This window comes from Buceros rhinoceros, unplaced genomic scaffold (assembly GCF_000710305.1).
Source record: "Buceros rhinoceros silvestris isolate BGI_N320 unplaced genomic scaffold, ASM71030v1 scaffold999, whole genome shotgun sequence".
NCBI classification, from domain to species: Eukaryota; Metazoa; Chordata; class Aves; order Bucerotiformes; family Bucerotidae; genus Buceros; species Buceros rhinoceros.
The window spans coordinates 61,619-74,215 of record NW_010430694.1 but is presented as its reverse complement, the minus strand read 5'-3'; the positions used below and the strand labels follow the sequence as shown (position 1 = coordinate 74,215).

General features: G+C 37.9%; 1 protein-coding gene across 1 annotated transcript in view; it reads left to right on the top strand.

The window, feature by feature from the left end:
* The window catches only part of ASIC5 (acid-sensing (proton-gated) ion channel family member 5), a 15,506-nt gene extending 3,198 nt beyond the window's left edge, over positions 1-12,308 (top strand). Inside the window, exons 2-10 of the mRNA XM_010143101.1 lie at positions 452-758; positions 1,515-1,746; positions 2,874-2,993; positions 3,961-4,110; positions 4,678-4,825; positions 6,317-6,373; positions 8,512-8,680; positions 11,386-11,477; positions 12,109-12,308. Coding sequence (XP_010141403.1) covers positions 452-758; positions 1,515-1,746; positions 2,874-2,993; positions 3,961-4,110; positions 4,678-4,825; positions 6,317-6,373; positions 8,512-8,680; positions 11,386-11,477; positions 12,109-12,308 — 1,475 coding nt within the window. The remainder of the gene's footprint in view (positions 1-451; positions 759-1,514; positions 1,747-2,873; positions 2,994-3,960; positions 4,111-4,677; positions 4,826-6,316; positions 6,374-8,511; positions 8,681-11,385; positions 11,478-12,108) is intronic.
* The last annotated feature ends 289 nt before the right edge of the window (positions 12,309-12,597 follow it).

The following is a 12,597-nucleotide window of genomic DNA, read 5'->3' as shown; positions in this document are numbered from 1 at the left end:
GAAAGAGTGAAATTCACTTTCATATCATTCCATATCATTCCCTTTTTACCTCATTTCTCAGTGCAAGTATGAAGGCCTTTAATGGGATGTAACTGTAAAAATGCGTAGCTTTTTACAGTAGGTTCACAGCAATCTGTCATTTTTCGATCACTGAGATATGTCAAAATCTAATCTTTTCCACAGAATTGGAACTACTCCTTTATGTTAATGTGTTAAAAATTCATGTTCTTAAAATATTGTAAGATATAGTCTGTTCTCAAGCAGCACAGAGCTCATCTCTTAGCACACAACTCTTCCATCCTCAGAAGCAAGTTCACTACCTAGAAAGAATTTACAATTACAGAGAAATTTTACATCTGCTTTCCAATATAAAAAACCTATGTGGTTTCCTTTCATAAGTGCCACTTAAATGCTAATTTTAAGTATTGTTTTCACTTTGTCTCATATTAAGGAATATTGGAAAAGATACGATTGTACTTAATAAAGAAACTACCGCCGCATTTGGAAGACAGAAGGAAGTACCATCAGGAGTTCGCCTCATCCACTTCATTTCATGGAGTGCATCATATTGTTCAAACACGAAGCAAGACTCGCAGAGTGCTGTGGCTGTTAGTGGTCGCAGGCTGTATGGCCATCGTCATCTGGCAGATCTGCAGTCGCTTCATCTACTACTTCAGCTGGCCAACCACAACTACAGTGGTAGTTCAGTATGTGGAAAATGTCAAATTCCCCGCGGTGACCTTCTGTAACTTGAACAGGTAAAAGTTATGTTTGTCTGCTCCGGAGAGGCAGCACCTCTTTATCTGAAAGCAGTCAGGTTCCACAACTTGATCGAACAAATTGCGTAATACTTCAATAATGGACTTCTGTGCTGTACATCAGGAAAGTGCCTCCAGTGCCTCACCAAATTTTTGAAATTTTTCAAGTGCATTCTAGGAGTAAGGATCACCCTTGGTTTATAGCGTGTTCACCAGCCACAGAGCTCACAGGAAGGTAGACTGTCTACGCTGGGGTGTATGTAGTGTGTTAGTAAAGCAGGTATATGAGATTACTGAAAATGCACCTAGAGGCTTTCTAAACAATGGAAGTTTTTTTGGTTTTTTTTTTGAAGGGAACAGGTCCTCTCAGCTGGTTTCCCACATGTAAATGCAACTTGTCATCAGTTCTACAAATCTGGTTGTTGGCTTATGCAGATGGTGAATCTACTTGGGGGGTTTGTTTTTGTCTTTTTTTTTTAATAAACAACCACACAGAGCAGAAATGTTTCCAACATGACTGACCAGAATAGCCATGGAAAGGTGTCCGTTTTATGTTTTCAGATATGGAAAATACCTTCCTAGAAATGAAGACTATATTGTTTATCCATGTTGTAGCGCTCAAAGTGCAATATGGTGGGCAAGAATCAGTTTGAGAGTAGAAAACAAATTGTGTCACAGATTGGGCAAGAGCAGCCTTGAGATCAGTCCTATAATTCTGCAGAACTACATGCAATTCTTTCTTCTTCCCACTGACAGGTTTCAAGCTCATGCAGTAAACAACCTCAAAATCATTTTTTTTATTTGGAACATTGTGTCTGGAGTTGTCAAAAAAAATGGTATTGAAGATAAACATTCTCAAGAGCTACATGATTTTCTTCTCGGTAATCAGAACTTCAGCATCAAAGAGTTTACAAGGAAAAACGGTTTTTATCTGAACAGCAGCACATTGCTACAATGTGAATTTTTTGGAAAGCCGTGTTACCCACAGGTAAATACGTGTATCTAGCATGGAGGCGATGTATTCTTACTATGCAGCTTGAAACATCTAGCTGTGCCAGCTACTACCCGTTTTCCCTTTACGGTCAGCCAATGGAGAAAAACAGTCCTGCTCCAAATCACGACAAGGAATTCTCCCTCTGACCCCAGAGGCAGCCTGCGGGACTCCCTCAGCTGTAGAATGGCAGTTCAGCCTAAATCGCGCTCTGCCTAGTGCCACTTCTGCACAGACAGCAGCCTTTGAAAGCTGTCACGCCTCCAGGCTCTAGCTAACAAACTTTTCCGTAAATGGCCTGCAACAAAGGTCAGCTGGAGCAGAGTATTTCTGCACGACATGATTGTGTAGTTTTGTTCTTCAGGTTAAGAGTATAGACAGCCAGGGTAACTATATGCAGAGTCCACAGGGATTTTAAATGATGAGGTGGAAACAGTCCACCTTTGGGAATTTTGGACAATAGTCAAAGAATGTGATTGTTCCGTTTTTATGACAATTCTTCCATAGAGCAATTCCCAGTTTAATAGAAATGTGAAAAAAAATTAAGGCCTGCAGTCTCTCAGATTAAGTTAATTTTCAGATATGCTGTGGCTTCTAAAATTAGGCATTGAAGAGTTCTCTTAGTTACCAACACTGGCGTCTTTCAATTAAAACTAAAGCAATGCGATGCGATTATATTTTAAATGCTGAGGTGGCTTTGGGAAAAAAAGGAAATATTGTAGTTTCCTACGTAACACAACATTAAGTTTCAAAACAGTCATCACTAAACATCTACTGGAAAAATTAAGCAAGCTGGTTTTGAATATATAATTTCTATGTAATATAACAGGTACAGAAAAACAACAGGACTTCATTAAATGATTCTGAAAACTTCATAGGTATTAATAAACAATGTGAAATTTCTGCTTTAAACTTGATTTCCTATAGAACGAGATTAAATCCTTTTGAAAATTTCCATCGATTACCACTTTTCTGATTGTAATATTTAGCACTGCCTTTGGGGGAAAAAAAAGCCCCACAAACCAACCCAAACCAAAACAACCACCCCAGTAGCTCAGCTCTTGCACTGGAATTCATTAAGGAATGTTCTTTAATTTTATTTTCCCTATTTTCCTTTACTGAAGGATTTTGAACATATTTTCACTGAATACGGAAACTGCTTTACTTTTAATCACAATGACCTTCCAGCAAGAAGAGTGAGTTTGTCTGGAAGAGGCTTACATCTGCTTTTTGATGTCCAACAGGTACAGCTATCCTAATGACTATAAACAAAAAAATCATAACAATTTATAGATGAGTAGAGGCGTTTTGTTGTGGGTTTGGTTTTATTGTTTTGCTCGGTTGGTTTTACAGAGACCTTCAGAAATTCATGCACAAAATTCAGTATCAAGACTATTTTGGAGTGAGATGGTATTTTAAAGGAAAGATCTACTACAGATTTTTAAAGTCAAAATTATGATTGACTCTGTTCTGAATCTTGCGAGTGAGCATACACATGTATACTTACACAGTTCACCTACAACTGAAACACATCACCAGAGCGGTAATTTAATTTTATACAAGCCCTTTGGGATAACACCTTTTCACTGGAATAAAAGGCCTAGTAGGGAAGGTCGCGTGGTGCCAGTTTCTGAGTAGTACTGAATTTTACTTGCAGCAGCTGTAAGTCCTCGAGGCCAGCTAAGATCTGGTCTTTTCACTGTGAATAGTTTCTGAACTTACTAGAATTGTCTTTGACCAACAAACCCCAGAAGACTCAGGAAATACCACCTTGTGAGATCAGGGAAGAAAACTAAAGAGTGATAAGTGACTTAGACGTTCAACTTTTGTTCTCTAGGAATTAGGAGAGAGGAGTGACAGGTTCTGGAGAGAGTAATAGAAAGTTTGTTGACTTGTGATGCATAGTTGCAAGTAAAAGGAGTGAATATCCACCCTACAAGTAAATGTTCATCTATGCCTTCTTACTTTTGAAACTGGGACATGACAGAAGGAATAAAAAACCTGGAAGTTTATAGTAACCAGAAGGAAACTCACAGAAGTAACTAGCAAAGAAATTCAAGTCAGTTTGCTTCTGTGCATTTCTGTAAATAGCCTGAAAACGTGAATAGAATACAAGACCAAAGGAAAAAGCATAGAACCAGTTTAAATATAGCTCACGCTTAAGCTGGTAAACAAAGCCAAAACTATTTTAAATGATTCTTTTTCTGTCAGGAACAATTCACTGATGACCCTGCTCTTGGTTATACTGATGCTGGTATAACTTTTGCTATCCATTCACCTGAGGAGCTTCCACCCTTTGATGGTTTAGGTTTATTAACACCAGTCGGCACGCATGCACAGGTTGAGATCCGCCAGCTGAAGGTAAGGACTTTGTCCATCAAGTGGAAATATTGGTCTTTACTGTCTCTATCTTCTGAAGTGTGACAATGAATTAGACATTTTGGAAGTTAAAATACTATGCTGAAGTGACTCCTAAAAATCCCTAGTATTTCCTTCAGACACAAACAAAATTAGAGCTATTTTGGGGAGGGGAATGTCATTGTTCTTCATAACCTGTATCTATTAAAGTCAGTCTTCCTTTCTTAATGTCTTACAGTCTCGCTGACATATAATGATACAAGGAGACCCCATAGCATTTCCTCATCAACTCATTCCATTACTATTAAGGTTGTCTCAGATTCCTAGTGGGATCCAAGTGAGGTGGACTGCCCTTCAGCGCCAGGCTGTCTGATCAGCTCCTCCTTTTGCTGTGAGAGAGGAGCTGATTTTATAATCCCAAAGCCATGAAATGTAATTGCCTCCAATTAAATCACAATATTACTGCTTATGTCTTCAACAGGCTTCCTTCAGCACTTTAAAATGTGAGCAAATAATACCTAAATTTAAAAGAGACAAAAAAAAATTATTTTCTGTTATTATTACCCACAGTCAATTATCCAAGAATACCCATGGGGAGAGTGCAAGCCTGATATAAAGCTTCTTTACCACAAGATTTATAGTACTAATGGATGCTTGCGGGAATGCAAAGCTCGGTACATAAAGGACTGGTGTGGCTGTTTACCATTCATTCTTCCAGGTATTTCTCAGGAATATACTGATCACCTTGCTAGGGAAAGGAGATGGGGCATATGCTTCAGGGATATCTACAGCTGGATTAATTAAAATTATATAAACTTGACTTTTTAATTCAGAGAAAACAAGCAAGATATTTGGTCAGCTCTAGGCCTAGCAGTCTGGCTCACTGGATATTCTTATGATACAGACCAAAAAACAACTTGAAAAATAAACTAAAAAAAAAAACCTTAATGCTGTGAGAGAAGTCTGTAGTCTTCCACCTGACTTTAAGGAGCTGGAACTAAATCCATAAGAAGTCATAGATTTTCACAGGTACTGAAGAAAACCTACTTTGCAAGTATTTAGAAGACATAGCAGAACTGATTGCTTGAAGACAGAAACCAAGGTCCTCAACACGAACCATGGAAAGAGCCTCGCACCAGAAGAGGGCTCTGCAAAAGCCAAAAGGGTTCATGAAGCCATCTAACCAGCCCGAAATTCAGAGTACAGGCTGTAATACTCCCCTCAAGAACCCAGACATCTTAATAACTCCAGAAATGTACAGCAGTAACACTGAGATCTGACCAGTCTTCTCCCTCCCACCTTTTCAGCATTAAAAATAACGATAATACTGTCACATCTCCCTGAAGCAAGAGCTGGAACCCAAATCTCTGCTCTCACAGCTCTTTTTGTCACAATCAGTGGGCAAAAAAAAGACACTGTCACATATGCACTTTCTGACTCAGTGTAGTTTTTAGCATCTCCAAGCAAGGTAGAATATTTTCAATGAGAGATAGACACCCATTAATGAGTAATCTTTAGTCTGTTTGTTTGATAACCTCTTGGAAAGGATGTTGGAAATCTCCTGGAAACTCTCACAGAAAGGGGTTGAGAAGGAATTTAAGTCTAGGTCTCCGATACTCAGGGTGAGAGATTTACGCGGTGTCCATTAGATAAAGGAGAGCAATGCCTGCTTTACCTGTGTGTTAAACTGCTAAGTAACATTTCCATGCAAGGGGAAAATGGGGGTGAAACTGAGACCATCTGAAATCTGAAAATTTTTCTGTTAGCTAAAGGTGCTGTCGTCCTCCTTAGGTTTCCAAACAACTCTTGAATGAAGCTCAAAACTTTTTGCTGAAACACATGGGATGCAATCATATATCCCATCTACCCAACTTTGTTTTCCCTTATCCACTAGGAAAAGCAGAAATTCCTGACTTTAGCAAGCTAAGACAGTGAGCCACAAGCTTAAAGGCAGTTCTGTCCGGCACATATAATAAAGATGCTGCTGTGACAGCAAGCCTCCTGGCTCGGTCTGTTGTCTCTTTTCACTATGTATCCCTTTTCGTGTTGGTAACTGCACTATGTCCAACTGAACTGGTTTCTCAGCTGTGTAACGATACACACGAAGTGGTGAGCAGGCTCTGATGGCATTACATTTCAGTTTAGTACAAGTAGAGCTAAAGGTTAGATTGTTAATTGAAGTTCCTAAAGTTTGTTGTTTGTTTTTAAGGAAATGGAACAGAATGTGATTTGCTGAAGTTTTACAATTGTGTTTATCCAGCAGTCTGTAAGTAATAACTTCATATTCATATTTTCTAAGCCGATTCCAAATAGTAGACAATATATATCAGTTAAAACAAAATACTGAAAAGCAGCACTGAAATGGAGTACATCCCCATTCATGTAAGGTTCTGGAAATAGAGACCAGACAGATCATTAAATAGATGCCGATTTAAAAAAAAAGCGTAAGAATTCATTTTAGTAATCGGAAATGGTTTAAAACAGAAGAATATTCAATTAATCTGTTTTCAGTTATCAAGTCTCTGGCTTGCGTTTTTACATCTTCGTGGTAACATCCATCTAGCTCCAATGTTGTATTCTTTTTGTTTGTGACAAAAGTAAACAGCCAAGTAATGACAGACTTGCTAATTGATAGAAAATATAATTAAAAATCACTAGACTAAGGTTTTATCTTTTCAAAAGTGAAATTAATTATAGTTTTCCAAAGTGCAATGTATATATTTTTCAGGTTCAATATTTTTGAATTCAAAATGAAATTCCCTTCCCTAAGCAAATCCTCTACACGCGGTAGATATTAAATTCATAACTTCCACAGACTTCCTGCTAATCTGAGAAGTAATTTCTTATGAATTTTAGAAAGCTTCCTTTGTAATTGTCATGTTACAGAGCAGATTCCAAAACTCTCCTTACCCAAAGAAATGGATGATTAAGATACCAAGTAGATTAACAAATTGGGGGTGGGGGGTGTTGCTGTGCGGTGGTTTATTTCCATTTTGATTAGGTGTGTGCAACATTCAGGCAAAAATCTAGTACTATGAACAACTACTATTTCTTTTTCCTATGGTTCTTCTGAAATAAATTCCACTAAGTTCACATTCTCATATAATCCTGATCTTTGGTAGCCTGTCATGGTGGAAATACACATATTGTTTTACTTACCGGATATTCTGTGACCGAGCTTCAAAGAAACCACTGAGCAGTAAACAAAAATGACCTCTAAGTCCTATCTAGGATGGGTAGGATTCAGAGCTGGTCTAGAGAAGGGACTGGCATCACAGAGAACCACATGGTCATCACACGGTGAACCTGGCTTGTAGATGTCTGGTCCCCAGGACCCCAAGTTAGGTGCTAAGTCTCCTTTTACAATGCAGGAGAGACTGGACACCTGATAACAAAATCTCAAACGACAGCACAGTGATCCAGGATCTGTGGGACCTACCACTGGTGAGAGCATTTATTTTTAGAAACTTTAAAGGCTGGCTCTCCAGAATGAAATCCACAACCTCAACATCCCTGCAGAGTACCTCAAATCATCAACTAACAGGCTGAGATACCGCATCCCCTGCGGTTTGCTAAAGAGAGAAGCCCACACACAGAGGGAACAGACAAGACAGCTGCCACCACACAAGGACAAATGGAGCATCACAGGCAGGAGGTTATGGTACACGTTTCAGAGTACCATATGGCTTTACGTGATGGTTTATTCTTCAGGAGATGCCTTACCATTTTACTTCACATGAACGTTCTCCAACTTTACCAGCATTCCATTAGAAAAATGGTTCCCCACCTTTACGAGCAACCAGAGCTGAAGAATTTTGTGACTTCTCTTTGGTATTTGAAGAAACAAAGCTGCCTCTAAGACCTCTTAGGTGCCTCGAGCCAATTATCAACAGACAGGCAGGGGTTAAGGTAAAGAGAACTTAGCTTACGGAGATTTTTTGTGTAGTTATCAGATGGTAGTAAACTTCAGCTGGCATTGCTCTGGAAGCCTAGAAATGAGCTAGGCAGACATCAAGGCATCAAGACCAAGGATTATATACCTAAGTATGTAATCAGCAAGCTAGCATAGAAGATGGAAAGCCTTCTGTTGCCCCATTGTTCAGCCATGGATGAGACATAATAGTTACGTAAAGCTGCAATGAAGACAGAAAGGCTTACAGGTGCTGAATTTCTTTGGAAAATGCAACCAAACAATTCCGAGCCCTTATTACTGTGCACCAGTTTCCCGAATGCTTTACAAATACTTGTTTGTTCCATCAAAACTGCAAAGCATCCACTTTTCTCAGGATAACTAACCCATACATATATCAAAGTAGGTTAAAAGTAATTTTGTAAGTTCTTAAAAGAGTTTTCAAACTGTGTGTTTTAGGAATATTTTGTAAATTCTTTCTCCTGAAATTTCAGATGATATAGAGATAAAAGGATTATGTACAGTAGGAAGCCACAATTCCACTTGCCCTACCCCATGTGAAGAAACAGAATATCCTACCAGTGTCACCTATTCAAGTTTTGGAGGAGAAAGTGCCATAAAATACTTTTCTACAAAACTGAAGAAAAGCCCAGAATACATCAGGTAATCTTGCTTAAAACCTCGTTTAATAAAGAAATAAGTTACTTTTGAGTGTGCTAGCAGAGTGTATGATGTAAATATGATCTTTTAAAAAGATATACTCATGTGTGGTGTTAATAAAGTTGTCTGTGAGATAAAATAATCTTAGACACAATTGGTTAAGATTTTTATATATTCATATATATGTGTTTATAAAATAGATACATCTAGGACTTGTGGATAACATACAATGTTAATAACATAAAAAGGAATGTTCTCAATACCTTCTGTGTTATTCATCTCTTATAATAAAGTTTTTTGACGTTTTTGCAATTAAGAATAAAGAAAGGGCAATCCACAATCCACATGAGCAATGCATCTAACAGAGAAGAGAAATCTTCACTCTTCCATGGCTAAAGTCAATGAACACCCTAAACAGGTGCTATATAAAGTTGTTCCCTCTTCTCTCAACCCATTCCCAAAGGAAGCCTCAAGAGCACTGAAGAGCTATGTTTTATTGTAGCAATAATGTCACAACATGCATCATCTTTTCTATTGCTAGTAGAATTCACTAATACCATTTATATTGCAAAACTTATTTAGAAAATATTAATTCTCACGAGGTAGCAGAAGAGTGAAATAGTGTGGTTCTATCTGCGTGACTGACAGCAGAAGAAAGAAGGTCTATACCCAAGAGAAGAGAACTTGTAGTGCGAAAACTCATCTCAACAGTATTGACCACATCTTTTATCCAGGAAATGGTGTTAGAACTTTGGCTACTCCTAGAGATGGTCGCTCATTATTAGCACTGAGCTGACATAATCTGCATACTTTTAAATTCATAGAAGAATTTAAGAGAGCATACATGTCTTACTGTCATTATATAATAAAACGGTGCCACAGTTCCTTGCAAACACAAACATTATATACCCCAAAATAGAATGTTTTCCAGATTTTTTGCTAGAAAGATACAATCTAGCTGTGAAAGAGCATTTAATACAGTCTTATAGACTGAAATGTCTCTTGCTCACAGACAAGAGATGTCAGCAGTACAAATAAGTATTGACAGGTGCTACATGAACTCACAGTATCCACAACAAAATGTTTATAAAGAACTGTAGAAAATTTGGCTAATGAAATATCTGTATTTCGTTGTTTCAGTGACTTCAATTTTCTCACTCTTGAAGCCATTAGTCTGCAAATGCTTGCAAGTATTTCTCTGTAAGCAGGAACTATACGAACCACAGAACGCTTTGCATTGAAAGGGCAATTCAAAGCTCATCTAGTCCAACTCCCCTGCAATGACCAGGGACGTATTCTACCAGATCAGGTTGCTGATCCCATCCAACCTGACCTTGAAGGTTTCCAGGGATGGGACATCTACCATCCCTCTGGGCAACCTGTGCCAGTCTGTCACCACTCATTAAAAAATTTCTTTCTTATATCTAGTCCAAATCTCCCCTCTTTTAGATTAAAACCATTACCCCTTGTCCTATATCATTACAGGCCCTATTAAAAAGTCTGTTCCCAACGAAGATTATGAAAATTAAACCTTTTGCTACATGCAAAAGATATGAATCCTTTGAGGACATTTTACCTTTGTTGATTGTTTTATTGTCTGTAAACATCATGCACAACCCAGTAATTATTCAATTAAGCAAGTGAAAATACAGAACATTCTCTTGTTACCAAGCCTTAGCCAATAGGAATCCTGCCCGTGTATTAATGAGTACGTATTCTGAACCGTAAAACGCAGAGACCGATCGATTTCTGAAGATGTAAGAAGGGAAAAGGTAAATATTTATTGGATAGTTTTGCCAGCAACTCCATGACAACGATAGGAAATCTTGCTAATAGAAGCTATAAGACTAAGATTATTTTTAGTACTCAGTGCTACCTACATTTTGGAATTGTCACCTAAAGAGATAGAAGTGATTGTTTTGTCTAGCAAATACTTTATTTTCATGTATATTGTTTATGAGCTCATTATCACTGTCAACACAAAAAAATCTGTAGCTGTTCACACGTCTGAAGAACGATTGCTACTTTTACTCTTGAAAGTCATAACATTACGCATGCAATCAGTTTTTGTATCGTGATGTTTACATTCCGTTTAGGAGTGAGGCAGAATCTTTCTGTAGACATGATATCATAAGCACAAACTCTTTACTCACACTGAATCATTCCACAGGTCTTGCTCCAACTGAGATTTACCTACTCTCCCACTTTTGCAGCAGGCAAGAATATAATTAGGTAAGCGAGGCTAGAAAGTTAGCAGAGGTTAGAACTAAACATCCGAGTACCAGCCAGGGGCTCTTCTGCACAAACACGTTCATTGAAAGAAACTGATTAAACATGCAGTTGGGTATAATCAAGAGTGGTAGACCTCACTTCCAAGCACTGTATCTGCTGTGGGTCAGGATGCTTGACACTTACACTCAAGTTTATCTCTGTGACCCTTAACTATGAGTCTATCCCTCAGTACAGATCTAGAGTTACTTTTCCAATACAGCCTGAAAAATCTTCTCCCTGATAAGCTTCTGTTATAACTGTTGTTGATCAGACCCCTTTTTTAAATTCAGACACCTAACTCATTTTGGTAACACTCATCTAATTTTCTTTAGAATACACTAATGCTCTCCCCAAACTCGGTCCACGCTGATAAATGTTGGTAAAAAAGAACAGCACTCTTGACTGTCTCAAGTAATACTGTATGTATTTGTCATCAGGCAGAACCTTGTGCGTATTGACATTAAATATCATGATCTGAGCTACAAAATAACACAGCAGCAGAAGGCTTTGACTATATCTGAGTTGCTTGGTAAGTGAATGTTTAATATTTATTTATGGCTGATTAATAATTAATCTAAAAATAAAAAACCATACAAGCAAACCTGGTTTTTAACTCTCTTCCCTCCCGAGACATAGCTTATACGTGCTTGTAAGCAAAAAGCAATGCCTTTTATATTATAATGTAATCGTGTCTGCCTTGTGGTCATTTTTTTATACTGTCTCCCGTCATTCTACCAAAGAAACTTCAAGTGGAGGTTTTTTAGGGACAGCAGCTGAGAGTAAGAATTAAGCTTGGCACTAATTTACAGCTATGTCACGCACAGGACTGTAGGAATAGTGAAGTTTATGGGATTTGGAGGGCAGAGGGAGAACATGGGGAGGAGAAGCAAGAGAACTGTTAAAAAGGCGTAGAAGGAGGAAATATTTTAAGTGTCTGTTACACAGAAAGATGTGTTGTGTTCTCCTTGCTTTATTTACAATTTTAAAAAACACATTATTCTTCTCAAATAAACACTCTTAAGAATGTTAGTTCTGTTTTCTTAAAGTGATGTACTATGTGTATTGAATGTATTCAACACTTGAACCCTGCAAGGTTTTGTTTGCTTGCTAGACTAAACCAAATGCTTCGGATGACGAAAGTTTATTTCCTTCTATTACAGCTGATGTAGGTGGCCAGCTTGGATTGTTTTGTGGTGCCAGTATGATCACAATCATAGAACTGCTGGAGTATATTTTTACTAACTGCTGTTGGATGTGCATCTTTCTTCTGCTGAAAGCTCCTGAAATGCCTCAATGGAACAATCCATCCCAGAACCAACCAACACATAAGGAAAAAAATAAAGGAATACAAGAATGTTAGTGGTTTGAAGGAGCACAACACCAATTGTTTATGCAACTTTTCTTTCTTTCTGAGAAACAAAAGGAGACAGTAATATTTTGCATTGCTCCCTTCCCTGTACTCATTCTTCTTCCCGCTTCTTTTATCACCTAGAACTATTTAACTGTGCTAAATAACTTTAAAGATTGAACTTTAGAAATTCTCACTTTCTCTCTCATGTAAAGAGAAACGCAATCTTTATCTGAAATATTTTAAAGAATATTTTTAAACAGCAAGTTCATAGCAAGTAATACCGACATACAATGTAATT